At 34.5% G+C, this 25,725-nt stretch overlaps 1 protein-coding gene across 1 annotated transcript in view; it reads left to right on the top strand.

Moving 5' to 3' along the window:
• Positions 1–25,725, top strand: part of SEMA3C (semaphorin 3C) — a 191,157-nt gene that overhangs the window by 115,607 nt on the left and 49,825 nt on the right. The window contains exons 7-12 of the mRNA XM_004263410.3: positions 1,891–2,010; positions 3,408–3,550; positions 4,862–4,976; positions 6,971–7,040; positions 8,774–8,918; positions 16,791–17,013. Coding sequence (XP_004263458.1) covers positions 1,891–2,010; positions 3,408–3,550; positions 4,862–4,976; positions 6,971–7,040; positions 8,774–8,918; positions 16,791–17,013 — 816 coding nt within the window. The remainder of the gene's footprint in view (positions 1–1,890; positions 2,011–3,407; positions 3,551–4,861; positions 4,977–6,970; positions 7,041–8,773; positions 8,919–16,790; positions 17,014–25,725) is intronic.

The raw sequence follows: 25,725 nt of genomic DNA on the forward strand, positions 1-25,725 counted from the left end.
TAGTCAGTGGAAGTACAACTGGAAAGCAAAATATTTTTGGATTAAAGTTTAAATTGAGCAAGTTTATCTTTGCATAAACCCTACAATGAAATTCTGAAAGAAAAGAATTTCTACTCTCAAATAAAATTCTTTCCAAAGTGACATTAATTAAATATTTCTTACACAAAATAAAGCAGAAACTTTATTATCCTTAACTTGCTATTAAAATTGCTGAGAATTTAAGACAGGAGATGAAGCCAATTAGCCATCTAACTCTTTTGTAATGTTTAAGACATAACTAATAAGGTGGTATACAGCAGGGTTAGAATCAGTCCTGTCTGCCATAAACCATCCTCTGAGTGTCCTTTTATTTTCCTTCCTGTAGACAGATGCTAATAAATCTATTGAATATCAGGAATTTATAACCTCCTCTTTTGGGCATAATTGGATATAACAAAGCTGTGAAATAATTAATTACAAAGTTATCTCAATTTAACAATCATTGTATCTACAGAATACTTGTGTAGATGCTTCACAAGTGTTCACAAAATTGTAAAGAAGCTAAATAGCTCAAAATTCTTTCAGGCACGTTTTGTTATCTCCCTATAATCTGTTCCCATGGACTTCAGATCTCTACCAGGAAGCAGAACTTGGCGACACAATGCCTGCCATACCCACTTGCTAACTGGTAGGGGTCCAGTTTGTGACCTGGTGAGCACATATTAAAAACATTCCATTCTCCATTCTATCCTAGGCCAACTGGTATTGCTTATTACTAAACAGTGAGCTTAGAGTGCTTTAAAATGTTTCAGTCCTGCCAAAATGACCACAATCTGAAGGTAGCCAGGAGAGTAATTCTAGAACATTAGTCAAAGAACGCAGCTGCATGGTAGTCCAGTGGGCCAAACCTGATCAATTTTATTATTTTTTAATAGATACTTAACTTTGTACTCAAAGGTCATACATACCAATTTACTGCTTACTCTCCTTACTAGAATAAAAATTAATGTGGATCTTAACAAATAAGCAAAATGTCCAGTGTTGTGCACATACAGATTAACATATCTTATTTTGTCATTAATAATGATAATTTAATTTTACAATATCTTTTTTCTTATCTTTAAGTTTTATTTTATATGTGCTAATATGTTAAGCCACATATGGCTTATTAACATCATATTATATTGTTAACATAATGTTAACACGTTATGTGTTGCAATTGAAAAAGTAGCAGTTTGTTTACCTTAGAGAAACCTTCTAGCATAAAGATCAAAACATATACATTTAATGATGAAATTGTTTTATCATTAATAGTACTTTGACAATTTGATGTGGCTCCATCTCATGAAATAATAATAATAAAAACTATTATTTTCAATCCATTTAGTAAAATCATAGAGTTTTTAATATGTACTGCGAACTTTTGATCATAATCCAATTCCCATAGAAGTTTGAGATTCAGGGTACTAAATGACTTATCCCTAATTCCCAGTTTAACTACGGCCAAAATTAGAAATCAAGATTTCTGACTCTTACAGTATTTTTTATTTATTAAAGAAGTAATAATTAAGCCGTTTCTTTATTTTTATACCTATATTATTTCTGCCATTTCGGATACACACTACACTATATAATCAAGTTTAGTTAAGTATTTAGTATAATTAAGTACAGGCAGAGGAATTTTTATCCCTATAGCAGAAAGATTGTTTTGGTCATTATACGGGCAATAATGAGACCAAATTAAACTTTATCCAATTTTTTAATTTGGTGAACAATGGAAACCAATTAACAACTATAAATATTCTGTAATATGTGTCATGATCTAATAAGCAAATTCTCCTTGATTTTAAAAATAGCCTTAAAAACAGTTAAGATTTGCTTTTAATTTTGTTCACATTTTCTTTTTCATAGATGAGGAGCTTTTCTCTGCAATGTATATAGATTTCATGGGAACAGATGCAGCTATTTTTCGAAGTTTAACCAAGAGGAATGCAGTCAGAACTGATCAACACAATTCCAAATGGCTAAGTGGTAAAATAACAGTTTATCCATTTTCTGAGAATCATACTTTAAACTAATTTAATTTCATAATGAAAATTACATTAAAATGGCTAAAAAGTTAAAATATGAGTAACAACAATTCTGTACTCTGTGATTTTAAATATTTAGGCTAAAAAAGTAAATAAAATGAGCCATATTTCATATTCTAACTCTTTATTAACAATCATAGAATTATCATAGGATATATGAATAAATAAAAGTGACAGTGATATTCATCATATGTACCTATAGACAAGAATCTTCTCCAGTTGTTTAATTGTTGCATGTTACAATTAAACGTCATTTATTTATTTGGTCTACTTGTATATTTTAATAATGCCAAATCTAAACATTTTCCTAAATTTATGACAGATATCACGAATAGGGCATATTTAGGAACTCCTATTTGTTTTATGCTTAGATTCTAAAATTATAAAGCTGGTATATATTATTTTTTCACAGTTTGACTAATACTTAATGGAAATCATAAGTATGATAATTTTATGATTATCAGTGTTCAAATGTTTTCAATTTTGGGGGTCACATGGAATTCACATCATGAAAAGTGCTCATTTGACTTTAATATACAATTCCAATCAGTTGCTGTTGTTTAGAGGAAGAAGAAACCATTAAGATGTTTGTCATTTCACCCTGGGGAAAATTTAAGCTGACCTTAGATTTGGCAATTCACTTAACATAAAACAGTTAAGCATGAATCACTACAGTTAAGCATCTTATTTCACTGACAGACCAGCACAAGAAAGCAGTGATTGTCCATTTACTTCTTCAAATTATTCCTCCAGTACATCTGGAAATAGAGTATTCTAAAAATTGTTTTGTTCTTGAAATAAGGAATCCCTCTATGTCTTCAAATGACTGCATTTTTTCCTTGAAAAGTTTCCCCTTCATTTCATATGCCGTATTTTAAGTGAAATGTGTTTTTCAGATCATGGACTCCCAACTCCTCATTCTGCCTCAGTGAATTTGAGTTTATATGCACTAGCCTGAAAACCACACGTTTAAAAACAAACTTTTTTTTCTATGAAACGACTATCAGATCCCATGGGAAATAGCTGGTAGAAAAGTTTTTCAATATTTTAAAACTCATCAGGCACAAAGAAGTTTTGCAATTAGTGTGCTTCCAGAATGTATTGCAGACAGAGAAGAATAGTTGAAGCTTTGTATCATAGCTCTACTTTATGGCACTTGACATTCCAAATGCGGTATGTTCAGTGAATACAATTGCTTGCTTTTAGACTTTTTGGCTATGAATATTGAATTGTTCCTTTATACCAAAGATGGGAAAGGCATGTGCCTGTGGTCTACTTGGATGGAGAGTAGATGGATTTTCATCATGAGTATATATATCGTCTTTGTATTTTTTCTAGAACCTATGTTTGTGGATGCACATGTTATCCCAGATGGCACTGATCCAAATGATGCTAAGGTGTACTTCTTCTTCAAAGAGAAACTGACCGACAATAGCAGAAGCACAAAACAGATTCATTCCATGATTGCTAGAATATGTCCTGTAAGTATTAAAGTTGTTCTAATTTGAAGAAAGACTAAGAAATTCAAATTATGTAAACATGTCTTCTTTTCCCAATAGTTTATCTTCCTACTTCTTAAATCTGCGGTTACAAATTAATAAAATATTAAAAGGAAACATTTAGATTTAATGTTTATTCACATCAGTCATACAAGATAAACACACTATTTTGGAAAATAATTTAATCCAAGGAATATTTTGGTTATGGTTTTACACAAATAAACAGTTTTGATTAATTTTTGCTTTTTTCCACTTAATGCATTAGAATTAAAAAGAAATTGCTGACTTGTATATTATAAAAAGAAATAGAACAATTCTTATGAATAAAATACAGCAAAACATCAGTAAAAGACAATTATTGAGGAACTGTCTATAATAGTGAGAATTAAGAAATGCTTTAGTAAAATACAGTTCTAATTACAAACTGATCAAAATATTCTTGTGTATCAAGAGTAAGTATACATAGAAACTCAAAAAAACTCATGATGTCTTCTCACATAAGAGTATTACAGGCTTGTCCTGACTCATTTATGATTAGCATCTTCTGTGCAAAAGTATTTCTTAAAATATTTAGTGTTTAAAATAGTCTATTTTTAAACATTATAATATTCCACTGATTTTGGAGCTTATCTGCTTCTCAGTCATTTGGAACAAGGCAGTGAAGCCAGCTGATGATGTGAAAAGCTTCAGGGAGTACAGAAAAAATGTCATTCAATAGAGACTATTTGTGAATGATCCAAATACCATTTTCCTTGCCCTGACCAGAGAAATATGTATATAAAGCATCTGATTAGAAATATTAAGGATTAAATGATAATGCAGAGAAATGAAGGAGAGAAAATAGAATTATTGGGGACTATTTGGTGTAAGTATAAACCCACTCTCCTGACCACGGTAGAATCTGCACGCTTCCCTGTATACAATCATTTATGTTTGTACTGAAGAAAATGAGTTATCAAGAAAAGGCAAATTAAATTATGTAGTCTCCATAACAGTTTACTCATATTTTCATCAGAAATTTAGAAAGTGTTATGGCATATATTTATTAAATTCATTTTGATACATTTTCAGTTGATATCATATAATAGGAGAATAACAGTATAACTAAGGCTATTTTTAAAAAATACTATAGATCTTAAATATTCCTCTTTAACTATTTATATGCAGATTTGGTTAACATTTCCATCTTTCAGATTATAACAAATCCCCAAGTAGTAAGAATCCAAGGTAAATTTTAAATACACTTCAATATTTATTTAAGCAATCTGAAATGTGTTTACAAAATGGTTTCAGAATGACACTGGTGGACTGCGTAGCCTTGTCAACAAGTGGACTACCTTCTTAAAAGCGAGGCTGGTATGCTCGGTAACTGATGAAGATGGCCCAGAAACACACTTTGATGAACTAGGTACATAAATGTGAGATTGAAAAATGTTCTTGAAAGAGAGTTTGTAAAGTTTACATATTTTAATAAACTCTCAAAAGAGGTTGTATTTTTCATGAATGTTTTCAGCATAAATAAGTGCTGATTTGAATTAATGATCTGGATACTGTTCATGAATTTCCTGAGTATTTTTTAAATCTGTCTTGCCCCTAAGTGCACTGCTGAAACATTTAGTTCATTGAATCCACCATGATATATGAATCCGTGTGTTTTGTGTGTGTGTTTGTGTGTGTTTTAGAGAGAGAAGAGAGAGGTATTTATATAATTTATATATAAGTAATGATATGTTTGTGCTTTTCTAAAATAAATGTATATTTCATATATATTTGAATTCTGATATTCTGGTTTAAAATCAGTTTGTATGAGAATACAGCTATATATTTTTACTACAGTTAATGGACACAATAGAGGTTAGATGGAAAAGTGTCAGAGTAGAAAGTAGACTTGTGCTCCAGTTTTAGTTCTTGGTGACCCTGGGACTAAATATTCTCAGCATGTGTGACATGAGGAGGGTTATACTTTCCAGGTCAAATAAGGACTGACAATCTGATTCCTTTCTGCCAAGGAACAGTTCTCTCTTTTTTTTTTTTTGAATTTAATTTAATTTTTTATACAGCGCATTCTTATTAGTTATCTATTTTATACATATTAGTGTATACATGTCAATCCCAATCTCCCAGTTCATCACACCACCACCACCCCATCCACGCTTTTCCCCCTTGGTATCCATATGTTTCGAACAGTAGAATAACTTGGTACACATAATAGTATCGTGTTTACTAAGTGCCATTTAGAAATGACTTTTTTTTGCTTTAATCCATTAAAATATAAAATGCTGGTTAGTCTCAAATACTGAGGCAGGTGATGAGATAAACAATAAAAATGTATTATAATATGGAAAAAATACTGGTTCTAGCAGCTACAATAATTGAAATAGACAGTTGGTCTCCTCAAAAAGCCATTATGTTGATCATAGAAACACAAGTTTTTATGTCAGCTTTTCTAGAAAAAACGTTCTAAGTATGATTTCATGTTATAACCTAGTTACTCATTATTTCCCCCCAAATTCTTTGCAAGTATATTTATGTTTCAGTGACTTAGAATGTTTCAGTCTTTCCCATTTTTAGGGAGAATAGACAGTGCCAGCCTTTTATGGAAAGACTAGTGATTATTAATTTATTGCTTAAGAGGTTCTAAATTTATTGTGAATAACAATCTTTCTTTGTATTGGTCAGCAAGAATCTTATTTGCAAAAAGGTCATTAAATCCAGATCTTTCTTGCATTCATAACAATTGGTTATTAATTGGAATTTCCTATCAGAAATTTACTTCCAGGTTCTGTTATGTATTACTGTACCTTATGATCTATACTTTTGCCTTTGCCTCAATATACTTAAAAATTCTTGTTGTTAGGGGAATTATTGATTAAATAAAAATATCACTAGCAATTTTGACTAAAAGACAAAAAAGTCTTATAAGTCACTGTGAAAAAGTTTTCTTCCATGTTCCAAATTCTAACCCTAGATTAAAAAGAAATTGAGATTTGTAATACTTTTTAAATTAAAAATGTAATATATTATCATTAAGGATATTTAGAAAATTCAGGAAAAAAGAAGAAACAGGAAAATTTCTGTAGCTTTGTTAACCAGAAACACTCACTGGTAATCTTCTTATTGTATTCTGATGTATAGTTTTAAGGTTTACATGGTTCTGGTCCATATTAAATACCATTGTGTCTTTTCTATTTAATATTATTTCATCAGCATAGTTTCCATAAGTGTTTGTGTAACATTTTATTTAACTTACTTTACCATGTGCTTATCATTTAGTTGCTGTCAAATTATAATGATGCTGCAGGAATATCTTTCTGAATAATACTTTTTGTAGTTGAAATTATTTCTTAGGATAGATTTTTTAAATATTTGGGAATCTTAAAAATTGATATTTCCCTTTTATAGAGGATGTGTTTCTGCTGGAAACTGATAACCCAAGGACAACACTAGTGTATGGCATTTTTACAACATCAAGGTAATATTAAACAATTACATTGTATGAGTTAAACAATAAACTTTATTAAGTAATAGTAATTATTATAAAAATGTTCTTTTCAACTCTTTAATTTTACTTAACACTTAGGATGTAATTCTCTCATTTTATTACTTTTGCCTGATTACTAAAATATATTTAAGCTGAACTCAGAGTTTCAAAATAGTTTTGTATGGGGTATTTATAATGATTATATGCTATTTTTCTCAAAGAAAGGAAAATATAAACTACAATGCAGGGATAATGTATATAAGCTATTGTTTTAAGGAAATAATTTGAAGACTCATGATGCAAATAAAACTCTTAGCATTTCTATTATAATTTTTATTTCAATAGCAATCTAAAGTGATAGCTATGAACACACTAAACCAGTTTTCATGTTCCATGTGACAGTATTTTAGATATTTGAAAATAGCTTTGTTTTCTAATTTATCTGGAATGCCCAATCCCAATTATCATGTATTTCAAGACAGTTCAGCATATTCTCATCCTTTCCTGCGTGTATTCCTGCGTACTCATTTTACACCAGGAATGTTACTCAGAATTCAGCACAATACTCCAGTTGTGATATGGCCAATTCAGAATGTCCTTTTCATCAGACAGTCAACTACAAAATGAAAATCTAAAGATTTTACCATTCTTCTCTAGTGGGGGAAATGTGGTATAATTGTAAACTGTAATGATCTCTTCACAGTAAAAGAATATCACAGGGATATTGATTATAAATCATATTTACTTTGCCCTATAAGATATCTAAAAAGATGTCTTTCAGGATGAGTTTAACACCTGTTTTAACAAAGGAAATAGTCTTGATTTAACTCACAAAGAATTGAACGAAGCAAAAAGAACCAGATTCTTAAGAAGAAAATGTGTGTCTCAAAAAAATATTTCCCTAGTTTCTGTGTTTCCCTAGTTCTGTGTTTCCCAACACCAATAACTTTAACATAGAAAAAATGTTGTCATTTCTGACTATTAATGCTAATGATTAATAATATATCTTGGTTTTCTCAGTGGGCATCTAAGTTTCCCATTAGGCATCTAATTTAAGAGAAATATGTGATTCAGGAAAATGTTGGTTTCAGTCAGTCTGCTTAGTGACAATGGAAATAGTTTTCAGTATGCATCCAAATAAATTTTATGAGAATTTATTGACTAAACATAATTTAAGGAATCTTTTTTGGACTCTATTGTTTACAGCAGAGTAGCAGGGAATGTTTACAATTTCTCCAACTAGTATTTAGGACAGCATTGTAAGAATACTCTCACATTGAAATAACCTTAAGACAAAGAGATACAGTGTTCTCTTATTAATGAGATTTATTTCTGTGAGGTAAACTATGATAGGTTATGTTGATACTGATTTAGAATTCAAATCATATTTTTAATAAATCATCAATTCACTTTTTGTTTAATATCTTCTGCAAGATACACCAGTTGGAAATTTCTTTGACTTGTCCTATATTTAGGACAAGTACATTGAGTACTTTTCTATAACTTATTGTCTACTACCTCCATGGGTGAACTAAATGTTTTGATATCAATGGCTTATTTCAAAACAGTAGAAGTTTTTTAGTTTTTTACAATGTGTACCATAACATTCAACTTTTCCATGATGAATTACATCAAGTTTTTATCACAAATTTTACCTTTATTTTTAAAATTGTATTTAAATTTTAAAAATAAGAAAATTAATATCTTTCTATTTTCTTTTTTAGCTCAGTTTTTAAAGGATCAGCAGTGTGTGTGTATCATTTATCTGATATACAGACTGTGTTTAATGGGCCTTTTGCTCACAAAGAAGGGCCCAATCATCAGCTGATTTCCTACCAGGGTAGAATTCCTTATCCTCGCCCTGGAACTGTAAGTATCCAGGAAACTTTCTTTGTTATTTTACTTTTTTAAAAAATATAAGTTACTAAGAAATGAATATCATGCTGATGTTTATTAAATACAACTATAGACCTACTGGTATACTCATTCTAATTTTTCAGCTCACAGGTTCTTAGATTTGGGATTTTAAAAATATATATATTACAGCATTCTGTACAATTTTTTCTAAGTGCTATTGATAATAAAATCTCATTTGTATTTCAAGACAGCTGGATATGTTAGATAGGGAAGAGATATTTTCCTAATTTTACTGGCATAAAAACCATAGCTTGGAAAGTGTTAACATTTTGAAGGCAGCCTAAGAATTTGAATGCTAGTTGCTTTTCACAATCCTTCCTTATATTAAGGAATCTCATCTACTTTAATGAAAGAATAATCATGTGAGAATTAGTTTAGAGATAAATCATGTGGAGATATTTCAATTTTAGGGATATATTTAGTTAAAAATTACACGTTGTGTATATTTCTCAAAGAAATAAAATGGTGTGTGTGAGCAAGTAATGACAATGAAAGTGATGTAATTCAAATAAAATATTTATAAAGTTTTAAGGCATACAAATATAACCATGTCTTGCAACATTGTAGTATTAAGGGGTACATTGTAAACTACCTTTTCCAGCTGAAGTTACAGACAATGCACTGGCAGATTGGAACTGAGTTTTTCTAGGACAATGATCACAGTCTTACTATTTGTTTTTAATTTGGACCATAATAATGCTGCATTGCATTCTAAAATATTGATTAGTTTCTATCTCTGTAAAATGTCATACAACACACTGATTGAGAGGAGATGTTACACAATTGACCAAGAGGAATATAATCCTCTTATATCTTTGCATTTCATCAAGTAAGGTTATATTTATAAATTGGGTTGGAGGGAAGTAAAGAATGATTTTTTTAAAATTGAAAGATATTTATTAAAATAATATTTACTTAAAATGTTTTTATTTGAATATGAAATCCCCTTTGTCAATATACTTTCAGACATTCATTCCTCGTAATTTTTACTGACTGTTGATTCACTTTAGTTTTGTGTTATTATTAGAGTTTCTTTGCAATACATTATTTACTCCTTTGTTTTCTCATCATCTTAAAGTATACTGCTGTCAAATGTTTTAAAAATAGAAAAAAGTGTGCTAAGCCTCTAAAGAACACGTTTATTCAAAATTAAAAGGGCTCAGGTTTGGTTCCCTGGCTAGGAAGCTCAAAGATTAGTCATTGATATGTATTTTATTAGAACAATTAACTTTTAATTAATTTTGGAAAGATTATCAGAATTGCTACTTATCCAGGAAAGAACTGTTTTAAAAAGTTGTAGTTAATCATGGCTGGCAACAAAGTCTTAACCATATAATTACATTCTCCTTTTAAATGATTTCACTTTGATGCTTATAGCTCAACAGAAGATGGAAGAAACATTTAATTATATGGTATCACACAAGGAAAAGAAGTCAACAGATATATCCATCTTAGGGTACCTCAAGTTGGAGTGTGTTGGATAAGAAGCAGGGTTTACATAAGAGAAGGGAAAGCAAGGGGAAGCTGAGTAACTTTCAAATTCCATCATAACTGAAGGCTCTCATTATTTCATTGAATGTAGTTCATGTATTTTCAAATGATTCACTGATAAAGTATCCAAAGATTTGTCATATTTTTGAGAATTGTTTGCTATTTGAATTTGACCAAGTCATTGCTTCATCTTAAATCAGCAAATTAAGAGGCGGTTGTGATTATATATGCTTTCCTCAGTTATTCTTTTGAACAAAATATATATGGGATTAGTACAGGAGCAATTGATTTGTAAACTGAATAAAATTCTATTTCCCCTAAATAAAACTTTAAGAGAAACCTCTCAGATAGAGATAAAAGAGAGCCACACTCATTGAATCAGGGTTCAAGGCCTCAGAGCCTCAGTGAGTGTGTGCTGGAGTTAGCTTGTACCTGGCTGGCAAGAAGAGATTGTGTTCACCTCATCTCAATTGAGGAGGTCACAGTAGCAACTGGAAATCAGCCATGGTGGGATTACTACACCATGGAAATTGGCAGATGTTACAAATCAGGGATTTTCCCCTAAAGAAAAGCGCTCTCCCTGGTCCCACAGTGCCTCATGACTCTTCACCCAATGGCAGCTCAAAAGGTCTCTGAGAAGAACACTCATGTTGAATAGCAATTATCCTACATAAAATGTGAGACTAGATAAATCATTTTTAGTAAAACAATATAAACCAACGCTAAATTAGAAAATTCTGCGAACAGTCCCACTTTTCACTATTTCTGAACTCCTAAGAATAAGCATTTTTTTCCTGTTCCAAAGCAGTGTGAAGTAAGCCAGGGCTTAGTGACACACATCTGGAGGAGACTCCATGAAAAAAGGGAGTGAGTAGTCAGTACTTGAGACATATTTCTATAATGTGGTTTCTTACATCTGGTGCTGAGACCAGAGCAACTCCCTTAAATTAAAAAAAAAAATTGTCAGATGAGTAATCCTTAGGGAATAAAAGAGGCTGGGTGGAGGAATGACCTCTGGAACTGCCCCTGGAAAAGCATACCTCCCTGAAGATGTAGTTCCTCCGCACTTCACTGAGCAAAACACCATGAAGTCAGCTCTCTGACTCAGAGTGGCCAGTATCTGTCTCTTTCTTGGGCTTCTAAGGTTTAATATCACCTTCATGTAGCCAGAAGACTTACAGCCAATTGACCCAAAGCATTCTTTTTCTCTAGGGTTAAGAATGTTGCCTCCGAAGCCTCCCAAGGTAGGATCAACTATGATCGCCATACTTTATTTCCCTATACAGTAGTCCAGTTGCAAGGTCAACCTCATAAATATATGACTGGATTCTTAAAGAAATGACACTGGCAGAAATCCTATACCCTCATTCTAATGTTCCTGGTAGGTGCTTCTTTTAAAGCAGCATTGATAGCTGTGTTAGCAAACTCCCAACTAGCAAGCCCAAGTCAGTAGGAAGAAGCCTGCCAATTGTGTCATAATGTTTTTCCATAAGTAATACAAGTTTGTGGAAGAAACAAGACACCTTTGGTATGTTGCAAAGGGCAGCCAAGGACTGCAGATTCTCTCTGTGGCTGAGCTAACATATTACATTATTCTGATACAACATGTTTAAGCTTCTGTAGAAGATTGTGTTTGCTTATACTATACTGTTAAAGCAGAACCTCACAAAAGTCTTCAGTTTTAACATCTGTTTATAACTGGACCAGAACCATCTGCTTCAATCACCGTGCTTTGAACAGGTCTACAACCTGGTGCAGCAAAAGAACACAGAAAATTCATGATCCTGACAAAAGTGCCAGCAAAAAGGTTTCCCTTTTTCTTGGGACCACTAATTATATGGATCATGTTCAAAGCATCTTTTGGTTGTTCTTACATTAGAAGCATTTTTATTCCTCATAGACATTTTAAAACATAGCAAAGTTTACAATAAAATTGAACACATGAGGCATATAGGCATGAAAAGTTAATTACCTATTGTCACATAATTATTCAAGACATATGAATAAAGCAGGCAATAAATATTATTGAAGTCTAGAGAAAAAGGAGGTCGACATGGGACAGCCCTGTTTGGAAAGGCATATAAAAATATGTGAGATTGAGCTGGGCCTGAAGGGTAGTTGATGTGGATAATTTGGATAAGTAAGGAGGGATGTTTCAGGCAAAGGTTACTGCATACATTACAAAGCAAAGACAGAAATTAATAAGTGAATCCTAGAAGCTCTGCATGGGCTAGTAGGACTGGAACAAAGAGCTCTTTTAAGTCGTGGAGGATAAATACAAGGAAGATGAGGGCCAGCTGGTGCATAAATACAAGTCTTCAACTTTGTAATTCTTTGGGCTTTAAATAAAAGGCCTAGATTACCAAGGGTTTAAACGTAAGATCAATCTCTCTCCGAACACAAGTTTCAAAGACCAATGCTAGAAACTAGCCCCAATTCTAGAATATCATTTATTTATGTCCATTTATTTATCCATATACCACTTGTCCTTCAAGTGTTAGGTCAAGGTTCTTTTGAAACATGCCTGTCACTCCTTCTGTGAATAGTTTTGCATTTATTTTCTGTTATCTGTCTTTAGCCTCAACTCCTACCTCTTTCTTTCACTTTGTGCTCTGTGATTCAGGATTGCCCCAGGATTTATAGTTCCCTAAATATTCCAAACTCTTTTTATTTTTTTTAATCTCTAAACCTCTTCACTAATTCTGGCAGCCTTAAGTTCTCTACTATTCTAAATTCATTTTAAAAATATTGGCTCTTATTGATCATGAACCAAATTCTGTTATTTATTTTATATTTATATTAAATTATAATTATATGTATCAGTTGTTATTTTACTTTGAATATGTCCATCTTCCTTACTAGAACACTTGTGTCTAGAAGACAGTGGTAGCTCCCGATTCTTAAGTCCCCAACTGGGCACATCAAAAAGCATTTTGAATAAAAGCTGTCCAAAGAATTGACATATGAATTAATATGTGAATATATTAATGCTGAAGACTAGTATAAATGGGTGAGTGGATTAGGAGCAGATGCTCAAGAATACCTGAGAATAGCAAGGAAATTTGGCATACTTCCTTAACATGGCATTCTCATTGTTCCTGTATTTCACTTAGCACTTTAGTAATCAAAACACTTAAAATGTCTTTACTCAAAAAAGGAGTGCTTATCACCACTTGATAAACAGAAGCTAGAACTGGAGAAAAACAAACACTTAAAGGAGAAGTTTAACCAAAATTACTTAATGACTATTTGTAGAGCAAAATTATCCTTCTTAAGAATGAGACAACAGCCCAATTAATGGACAAAGGCTTTATTTTATGGTAGCACGTGGGTGTTATATTATCTTGAGGTTTCAGTACAGAGGCTTTCATATATCACAAGGTGAGGGATACGTTAATCACATCTTATTTATACTTGGCAGTTTTATACTGAGCAAACTCACAGTTCCAGATGGAAAGTCTGCAAAGGGTAATCAATTTTTGTTCTTGTCACCATCACTGTCACTCATTCTGTGTCTTATCTACAAGCTTTATGCCATGAATCAATGGAAAAATTAATTATTGTCAAAAAGAATTCTTCTGTAATTTTGAAAACAAACTTTTACTAGGAGACACTTATTTCTAAGTAAAGTTTATTGTGAATATAAAACAAAAGTCCCAAATGGAGAACATTTGAATGAATATAAAATAATTGATTTGAGTTGATTTATTTGGGTTACATATTTAATAACTATGGTTTTGAGCAACTGAACATAATTTTTATCTAAATTTCAACTACTATTAAGTAAAACCCAGAAACTAGGCACTTACAATTTAATAAGCTTATCACTCATGAAAATAATTGCTAACTGGAAATTGTATAAATTGCCTAGTAATATATGCTAACTTTGGATCTTTCTGGAACTTACAAATGAGAATACTTGCAAATATTTAAGGAGACATCTCAGCTTAGCAGACCATCATTAGTGGTGTTTTACGAAGGACTGGAACTATTTAAATTGCCCATGCATTTGTTCTTTCCATGTTTTCATTCAGTGAGCAATGTATTTCCCGTTTTCCACTTTGTGTGAGGAATGAGGGTAGAAAAAACCCATAATACTACACTTTTCAGAAGTATGGTACACACCCATAAGTTTAGAATACCCTCACATGGAATTTTTTGTCCTCATTTGGTCTTTTAGTGTAAGCAATTTATAAACATGCATAAATATAATACTTCTTCCTAAAAGAAAAGCATGTGAACCCCAGATGAAAGTCTAGTTAATGGGATAATGAATGAGAAGCTTAGTTTTATTACTTGTCTCATTATCTCTCTTCAGTGAAGTCATTTAATTGCTCCTTATGCCTTTCTACAAAAAGAGAACTATATTTACTTGTCCTAGAAAAAAATTCTAGTAATGTTAACTGGTCAAAGTTAGTCTAAAAATTGCATTCAGGATGATACAGTTCAAATGAGTGAGAGCACATTCATAATCTGCTGAGTCTTATTTGCAAATGTAGGACTGCCTGGCAACACTGGCCCAGAGGCAGTGACATTGTAGGTCAGCTGTTGCATGGATTTAACCCAGAAATTGCCATGTTTTGTTTGGTCCCTAAAGTTGTTTTTCTTTTTTTTTCATTGAGTCAACATTAAAATTTTGGCAGATTTCACATAAAATTCCACATTTCTATCTTCTGTTGGAATATGGCCACACTAGGCTTATATTCCTGCATAGGAACAGTCAACTAGAAATAAATGTTCATTGCCACTGTCGAATGAGGTATAATTTTCCTTTTATTACTGTCCCCATTACATCTTGCTGTTCACCACAGATGCTGTACCCATTGCTATTGAACAGGAAGTTTGCTTTGTTGCTTTCCTTTCACTTTGTACCTCTCTAAAGAGGATAAATGAAATCTAGAACAGTAGTGCTTTTGTTTTAAACAAAATGACCAAGTATTTTTTTTTTGAAAGTAGAGGTATTGACAGTGTTTAATAGGGTTAGACAAATAATGTTTGTATGTGTTAAAAGCTTATATGTTGCTCATATAACTTAACGCTCAGCTCCTATTAGTGAGTGTGTTTTAAGTTCCAAGCTTCAGCACCTCCCAGCCTACCCATGAGTTTGGCCTCAGATGCTCTGTAAATGGAATCCTCTTCTCAGAAGCCCTTGTCATGCTTCCTTTCCAGAACTGCTGAAACTGTCCAGCAGTCATTTTTAGATCTCATAATTGCTTTCTCTCTGCCCCTTTAAACTTGATGCTCTGAATCTTTCCTCTCCTCCCCAGAACTGAGGCGCCTGTTTCATACAGCCCCTGCACCAAAATTGGATGCCAGATATAACAGAGTAATTCACTCATTCAACTACTCTTTGTGGAATATTTAATATTCTTCAGCTTTATTATAGGTCTGAGGGTAAAATCATGAACAAAATTTACCCAGTTAAGACTAATTCACAGCTTACATTGTAGAGGAAGAAACAGACAATAAAGATATAAGCAACAAATATATTACACACAGGTAAATAGAGCTGTGATGAAAAATAAAGCAAACTAAGGAGATGGAGAGTGGAGATGGCAATGGGGAGCTATTTTTGTATGTGTCATCACCTTTAAGGAAATAACTGTTGAACTGAGAACTGAATGAGGCAACAGAGAAAACCACGGAGCAAGTGCCAAGGTCCTAGAGCGGGAGCTGGCTTGGGACTCAGGAAGGGCAAGAACTATGGGAGGGGTAGATGCAGATGCAAGCCAGACATTCAGGGGCTTATAGCCAGGCTAAGCTGTTGGGATTTTATTCTGAGAGTAATGGAAATCACTGGAGTGTTTTCCAGAGGGAAATTATAAGGTCTAGTGTACCATGTCCAATCCAAGCTCCAACTTCAGAGAGCCCTCTTTTGGGAGAAGGGATCAGATAGAATAAAACTCTCGCAGGTTAGAGTTCTGATTGAATTTGATAACAATAATCTAATTTATTTTAGCCAGTAGCAGCATTAGATTATATCCACAAGGGTTTTTTTTTTATAACAACACTGGACCTGGTGCAGAATAAGAAACAGAAAAGTGATGGATGAGAAGGGTGAAAATTTATACCATATACCAAATGGTGTCAGCTCCTCTCTGAAAACAAACAGTGCAGGATAAGTGGACTTAGCCTATTTAAATGATCAAATTGTACACCTTATTTTCTACAGATAGTACTATGCATAGTCATGCAGTTTTCTCCTCACTCGGTAGCAAATACACTTAAAACAGCTTGAGCTTCTAAGTATTTTGAAAAATAGAGGTCTTCTGATTATTATTAAAATAAAGCCACTATTGTATTAACTTAGTCCTTTAAAATTTTTTTTTTTAGTGCCCAGGAGGAGCATTTACACCCAATATGCGAACCACCAAGGAGTTCCCAGACGATGTTGTCACTTTTATTCGGAACCACCCTCTCATGTACAATTCCATCTACCCAATCCACAGAAGGCCTTTGATTGTTCGTACAGGCACTGACTATAAGTACACAAAAATAGCTGTGGATCGAGTGAATGCTGCCGATGGTAGATACCATGTTCTGTTTCTCGGAACAGGTAAGTATTTGAGCTCAAACTAGCTTAATGTGTAGTAAAAGAGCGTACTTGCTACGGGCATGATATTGAAATCAGAAAAACTTCAGTGTTTACATGTGTCTGACTCTGAGGTGTTTCATGCTTCAGTTTCTACATCTGTAAAATGGAGTTAAGATAAATTACTTTATAGGATTGTTGTGAGGAACAAATGGGTTAATATATGTAAAGCACCTAGAACTATTCCTGGCATATATTGTGGTGAAATAAGGTAATGAGATGAATGAAGGGATGGGAAATTTTAAGCATGAGTGTTCTCTCAACTAAAACAAATACTGTGACCGCTTCATAAACACATGGAGCCATATATGCTTTCCTGCCATCTCCAGGACGTTTCTTTATCAATTATATTATTATATACTTTATTCTTCCATTTCATCCTCCACTGAATTCTTGGTTTAGAAACCTTACGCTAGCAAATGAAACTAGGCCTGTACCTTCACCTACTGCCACCTCTGCTATACTGCTGATTTCGCCAAGGTCTTCAGTGTTCCCATGACAAGAAAATCCAAAATCCTTTAACCACTGAAATGCCTCCATATCCTCTTTGCCTCATTTGGCGTTCTGGAATCACCCTACCTGTTGCTTCAGCCACAAGGCACATAATTTTCCTCTGTCTCTAGCAGTTCTCTCTCAGTTTCCTTCAGTAGCCTGGCTTTCTCATCCCCATGAGTGTAGGTGTTTCCTGAGGTTCTCTGCATGGTCCTCTTATTTTTATGTATTCTTTGGCCATCTCATTCATTCATTTGGTTTTAATTAATCTGTGCAAACAATCCCAGATGTGTATCTCTAGTCCTTGCCATTTTGTGAGCTCAGTATTTGCATTTACAAGTTATTATTAGGTAACACAAGTTGTATGACAGGTTAACATTTCAAACATCATGCTTCAAACTCAGTTTATTCACTTCTAAAACTCTTTAACCAGTGCTTAATCCAGTCTCCCATATTTGTATTCATTACCACACATTCCTTTCAAGGTTCTGTTTCTCCTTCGTATGTCATGTCTCTCTAGGCATATCACAGTACCGGGTAACCTCAGTAAATATTTGTCAAGATGAACTGAAAATCGTAACTATATCCACTGCAACACGTACAATGAAATGAATTCGTAACTGATTGCAAAAGCTAATCTTCACTTGCATAAAACTGTGTTCTCCAAAGATGTTGCTTCCATATAAATAACTATAAAGAGTTTCTTTTAGCCTTGATGCTGATCATCCAGTGTGGAAATTGCATTTGAAAAAAAAATTTTTTTTCCTGAAGTGATGAGGTCATTTAGAGTCACACCTCTCTCTAGTTTCTCATATTACTCAGAAAAAAATGACTGTTTTCTTATTTTCCTTTTGAAGGCTGTCTTAAATGTAGACTCTTTTCTTCCCCAGTTTTATTGAGATATAATTGACATACATTACTGTATAAATTTAAGGTACACAACATAATGGTTTGACATATATAGTGAAATGATTATTGCAATAAGTTTAGTTAACATCTGTCATCTCATATAGATACAATAAAAAGAAAGAAAAAAATTTTTTTCCTTCTAATGAGAACTCTTAGAATTTATTCTCTTAATAGCTTTCATATATATCATACAGCAATGTAACTGTAGTACATCCCAAAACTATGGGGGTGTATATTACATCCCTAGTACTTAGTATCTCATAACTGGAAGTTTGTACCTTTTGATTGCCTTCATTTAATTCTCCCTCTCTCCACATCTGATAGTGAATGTGGTTTTTCATTTTGTTTTTGTTTCTTTATATTACACATATAAGTGAGTGCATAAAATACTTGTCTTACTCTGTATGACGTTTTTTCACCTAGCATAATGCCATCAATTTCGATCCACGTTGTCACAAATGGCAAGATTTCATTCTTTTTATGGCAGAGTAACATTTTAAACCACACTTGTTTTTCTATTCATCTGTCAACAGACACTTAGGTTATTTCCACATCTTGGCTATTGTGAATAATGCTGCAGTGAACATAGAGGTGCAGATATCTTCTCCAGTTAGTGTTTTTGTTTCTCAGAGGTGGACTCTGATATCACATTCAGGTTGTTTTTTCATGAAAGTCTACATAAAATATGTAGGTTTCATGGATGGAATTTTTTAGTCTTTATAAACTGTTCAGCAGTGTTTATTTAGATAGAAGGCAGTAAGAAACATGTTTTTACACAAATTCTTTGGCTTTTCTTACCACATAAGTATCTGGCACCTTTACATAGACTTTTTATGTTGGTATTTAAGAACTTGTATCATTTTGGAGACCTTCAAGATGGCGGAAGAGTAAGATGTGGAGATCACCTTCCTCCCCACAGATACATCAGAAATACATCCACATGTGGAACAACTCCTACAGAACACCTACTGAACGCTGGTAGAAGACCTCAGACTTCCCCAAAGGCATGAAACTCCCCACCTACCTGGGCAGGGCAAAAGAAAAAATGAAAAACAGAAACAAAAGAATAGGTATGGGACCTGCACCAATGGGAAGGAGCTGTGAAGGAGGAAAGGTTTCCACACACTAGGAAGCCCCTTTGCAGGCGGAGACTGCGGGTGGTGGAGGGGGGAAGATTTGGAGCCGCGGAGGAGAGCGCAGCAACAGGGGTGTGGAAGGCAAAGCGGAGAGATTCCTGCACAGAAGATCGGTGCTGACCACCACTCATCAGCCCGAGAGGCTCGTCTTCTCACCCGCTGGGGCAGCTGCGGGCTGGGAGCTGAGGCTCCGGCTTTGGTGGATCCCAAGGAGAGGCCTGGGGTTGGCTGCGGAAACACAGCCTGAAGGGGGCTACTGCTCAATAGCTAGCCGGGAGGGAGTCCGGGAAAATGTCTGGAACTGCCTAAGAGGCAAGAGACCATTGTTTCGGGGTGTGCAAGGAGAGGGGATTCAGAGCAACACCTAAATGAGCTCCAGAGATGGACGCGAGCCGCAGCTATCATCACAGACCCCAGAGATGGGCATGAAACGCTAAGGCTACTGCTGCAGCCACCAAGAAGCCTGTGTGTGAGCACAGGTCACTATCCACACCTCCCCTCCCAGGAGCCTGTGTGGCCCACCACTGCCAGGGTCCCGTGATACAGGAACAACTTCCCCAGGCAAACACACGGTGCGCCTCAGGCTGTTGCAACGTCATGCTGGCCTCTGATGCAGCAAGCTCGCCCTGTGTTCTGTACCTCTCCCTCCCCCAAGCCTGAGTGAGCCAGAGCCCCCTAATCAGCTACTATTTTAACCCTGTCCTGTCTGAGCAAAGAACAGATGCCCTCAGGTGACCTACACGCAGAGGCGGGGCCAAATCCAAAACTGAACCCCAGGAGCTGTGCGAACAAAGAAGAGAAAGAGAAATTTCTCCCAGCAGCCTCAGGAGCAGAGGATTAAATCTCCACAATCAACTTGGTGAACCCTGCATCTGTGGAATACCTGAATAGACAACGAATCACCCCAAAATTGAGGCGGTGGACTTTGGGAGCAACAACATATGTATTTTTTTGCTTTTTCTCTTTTTGTGAATGTGTATATATATGCTTCCTTGTGTGATTTTGTCTGTATAGCTTTGCTTTTACCATTTGTCCTAGGGTTCTCTCTGTCCAATTTTTTTTCTTTTTTTTTTTTAAGTATAGTTTTTAGCTCTCGTTATCATTGATGGATTTGTTTTTTAGTTTGGTTGCTCTCTTCTTTCTTTCTTTTTTCTTTTCTTTTTAATTTTTTCTTTTTAATAAGTATTTTTACTTTTTTATTTTAATAACTTTATTTTATTTTATATTATATCTTTCTTTCTTTCTTTTTTTTTCCCTTTTCCTCTGAGCCGTGTAGCTGACAGTGTCTTTGTGGTCTGGCTGGGTGTCAGGCCTGTGCCTCTGAGGTGGGAGAGCCAAGTTTAGGACATTGGTCCAGCAGAGACCTCCCGGCTCCATGTAATATCAAATGGAGAAAGCTCTCCCAGAGATCTCCATCTCAACACTAAGACCCAGCTCCACTCAACAACCAGCAAGCTACAGTGCTGGACACCCTATGCCAAACAACTAGCAAGACAGGAACACAACCCCACTCATTAGCAGAGAGGCTGCCTAAAATCATAATAAGGTCACAGACACCCCAATACATACCACTGAACGTGGCCTGACCCACCAGAAAGACAAGATCCAGCCTCATCCACCTGAACAAAGACACTAGTACCCTGCACCAGGAAGCCTACACAACCCACTGAACGAACCTTAGCCACTGCGGGCAGACACCAAAAACAATGGGAACTATGAACTGGCAGCCTGCGAAAAGGAGACCCCAAACACAATAAGTTAAGCAAAATGAGAAGACAGAGAAACACACAGCAGATGAAGGAGCAACGTAAAAACCCACTAGGCCAAACAAATGAAGAGGAAGTAGGCAGTCTACCTGAAAAAGAATTAGAGTAATGATAGTAAAGATTATCCAAAATCTTGGAAATAGAATGGAGAAAATACAAGAAACGTTTAACAAGGACCTAGAAGAACTAAAGAGCAAACAAACACTGATGAATAACACAATAAATGAAATTAAAAATTCTCTAGAAGGAATCAATTGCAGAATAATGGAGACAGAAGAACAGAAAGTGACCTGGAAGATAAAATAGTGGAAATAACTACTGCAGAGCAGAATAAAGAAAAAAGAATGAAAAGAATTGAGGACAGCCTTAGAGACCTCTGGGACAACATTAAATGCACCAACATTCGAATTATAGGGGTCCCAGAAGAAGAGGAGAAAAAGAAAGGGGCTGAGAAAATATTTGAAGAGATTATACTTGCAAACTTCCCTAATATGGGAAAGGAAATACTTATTCAAATCCAGGAAGCACAGAGAGTCCCATACAGGATAAATCCAAGGAGAAACACACCAAGACACATATTAATCAAACTATCAAAAATTAAATACAAAGAAAAAATATTAAATGCAGCAAGGGAAAAAACAACAAATAACATACAAGGGAATCCCCATAAGGTTATCAGCTGATCATTCAGCAGAAACTCGGCAAGCCAGAAGGGAGTGGCAGGACATATTTAAAGTAATGAAAGGGAAAAACCTACAAAAAAGATTACTCTACCCAGCAAAGATCTCATTCAGATTCAACGGAGGAATTAAAACGTTTACAGACAAGCAAAACTAGGAGAATTCAGCACCACCAAACCAGCTTTATAACAAATGCTAAAGGAACTTCTCTAGGCAGGAAACACAAGAGAAGGAAAAGGCCTACAATAACAAACCCAAAACAATTAAGAAAATGGTAATAGGAACATACATATCGATAATTACCTTGAATGTAAATGAATTAAATTCTCCAACCAAAAGACATAGACTGGCTGAATGGATACCAAAACAAGACCCATATATATGCTGTCTACAAGAGACCCACTTCAGACCTAGGGACACGTATAGGCTGAAAGTGAGGGGATGGAAAAAGATATTCCATGCAAATGGAAATCAAAAGAAAGCTTGAGTAGCAATTCTCATATCAGACAAAATAGACCTTAAAATAAACACTATTACAAGAGACAAAGAAGGACACTTCTTTGGAAGGGATCAATCCAAGAAAAAGATATAACAATTGTAAATATTTATGCACCCAACATAAGAGCACCTCAATACATAAGGCAAATGCTAACAGCCATAAAAGGGGAAACCAACAGTAACACAATCATAGTAGGGGGCTTTAACACCCCACTTTCACAATGGACAGATCATCCAAATAAAAATAAATGAGTAAACACAAGCATTACATGATACATTAAACAAGATGGACTTAATTGATATTTATTGAACATTCCATCCAAAAACAACAGAATACACTTTCTTCTCAAGTGCTCATGGAACATCCTCCAGGATAGATCATATCCTGGGTCACAAATCAAGCCTTGGTAAATTTAAGAAAATTGAAATTGTATCAAGTCTTTCTGACCACAATGCTATGAGACTAGATATCAATTACAGGAAAATATCTGTAAAAAATACAAACACATGGAGGCTAAACAATACACTACTAAATAACCAAGAGATCCCTGAGGAAATCAAAGAGGAAATTAAAAAACACCTAGAAAAAAATGACAATGAAAACACGATGACCCAAAACCGATGGGAAGCAGCAAAAGCAGTTCTAAGAAGGAAGTTTATAGCAATACAGTCCTACCTCAAGAAACAAGAAAAATCTCAAATAAACAACCTCATATTACACCTAAAGCAATTAAAGAAAGGAGAAGAAAAAAAAACCCAAAGTTAGCAGAAGGAAAGAAATCATAAAGATCAGATCAGAAATAAATGAAAAAGAAATGAAGGAAACCATAGCAAAGATCAATAAAACTAAAAGCTGGTTCTTGAGAAGATAAAAAAAAGTGATAAACCATTAGCCAGAATCATCAAGAAAAAGAGGGAGAAGACTCAAATAAATAGAATTATAAATGAAAAAGGAGAAGTAACAACTGACACTGCAGAAATACAAAAGATCATGAGAGATTACTACAAGCAACTCTATACCAATAAAATAGACAACCTGGAAGAAATGGACAAATTCTTAGAAAAGCACTGCCTTTCGAGACTGAACCAGGAAGAAATAGAAAATATAAACAGACCAATCACAAGCATTGAAATTGAGATTGTGATTAAAAATCTTCCAACAAACAAAAGCCCAGGACCAGATGGCTACACAGGTGAATTCTATCAAACATTTAGAGAAGAGCTAACACCTATCCTTCTCAAACTCTACCAAAATATAGCAGAGGGAGGATTACTCCCACACTCATTCTACAAGTCCACCATCACCCTGATACCAAAACCAGACAAGGATGTCACAAAGAAAGAAAATTACAGGCCAATATCACTGATGAACATAGATGCAAAAATCCTCAGCAAAAAATGGCAAACAGAATCCAGCAGTACATTTAAAGGATCCTACACCATGGTCAAGCGGGTCATATCCCAGAAATGCAAGGATTCTTTAATACATGCAAATCAATCAATGTGATACACCATATTAACAAGTTGAAGGATACAAACCATATGATCATCTCAACAGATGCAGAGAAAGCTTTCAACAGATTTCAACACCATTTATGATAAAAACCCTCCAGAAAGTAGGCATAGAGGGAGCTTACCTCAACATAATAAAGGCCATATATGACAAACCCACAGCCAACATCGTCCTCAATGGTGAAAAACTGAAACCATTTCCACTAAGATCAGGAAAAAGACAAGGTTGCCCACTCTCACCACTCTTATTCAACATAGTTTTGGAAGTTTTAGCCACAGCAATCAGAGAAGAAAAAGAAATAAAAAGAATCCAAATTGGAAAACAAGTAAAACTGTCGCTGTTGGCAGATGACTTGATACTATACATAAAGATGCTACCAGAAAACTACTAGAGCTAATCAATGAATTTGGTAAAGTAGCAGGATACAAAATTAATGCACAGAAAACTCTTGCATTCCTATACACTAATGATGAACAATGTGAAAGAGAAATTAAGGAAACACTCCCATTTACGATGGCAACAAAAAAAATAAAATACCTAGGAATAAACCTAACACCTGTATGCAGAAAACTATAAGATGCTGATGAAAGAAATTAAAGATGATACCAACAGATGGAGAAATATACCATGTTTTTGGATTGGAAGAATGAACATTGTGAAAATGACTATACTACCCAAAGCAATGTACAGATTCAGTGCAATCCCTATCAAAGTACCAATGGCATTTTTCACAGAACTAGAACAAAAAATTTCACAATTTGTATGGAAACATAAAAGACCCCAAATAGCCAAAGTGATCTTGAGAAAGAAAAACGGAGCTGGAGGAATCAGACTCCCTGACTTCAGACTATGCTGAAGTAATCAAGACAGTATGGTACTGGCACAAAAACAGAAATTTAGATCAATGGAACAGGATAGAAAGCCCAGAGATAAACCCACGCACATATGGTCACCTTATTTTTGATAAAGGAGGCAAGAATATACCATGGAAAAAAGACAGCTTCTTCAATAAGTGGTGCTGGGAAAACTGGACAGCTACAAGTAAAAGAATGAAATTAGAACACTCCGTAACACCATACACAAAAATAAACTCAAAATGGATTAAAGACCTAAGTGTAAGGCCAGACACTATAAAACTGTTAGAGGAAAACATAAGCAGAACACTATGATATAAATCACAGCAAGATCCTTTTTGACCCACCTCCTAGAGAAATGGAAATAAAAACAAAAATAAACAGATGGGACCTAGTGAAACTTAAAAGCTTTTGCACAGCAAAGGAAACCATAAACAAGACGAAAAGACAACCCTCAGAATGGGAGAAAATATTTACAAATGAAGCAACTGACAAAGGATTAATCTCCAAACTTTACAAGCAGCTCATGCAGCTCAATGTCAAAAAAACAAAAAACCCAATCCAGAAACGGGCAGAAGACCTAAATAGACATTTCTCCAAGAAGATATACAGATTGCCAACAAACACATGAAAGGATGCTCAACATCACTAATCATTAGAGAAATGCAAATCAAAACTACAATGAGGTATCACCTCACACCTGTTAGAATGGGCCTCATCAGAAAACCTACAAACAACAAATGCTGGAGAGGGTGTGGAGAAAAGGGAAGCCTCCTGCACTTTTGATGGTAATGTGAATTGATACATCCACTATGGAGAACAGTATGG

Source organism: Orcinus orca, chromosome 9 (assembly GCF_937001465.1).
Source record: "Orcinus orca chromosome 9, mOrcOrc1.1, whole genome shotgun sequence".
In the NCBI taxonomy this organism is placed as follows: Eukaryota; Metazoa; Chordata; class Mammalia; order Artiodactyla; family Delphinidae; genus Orcinus; species Orcinus orca.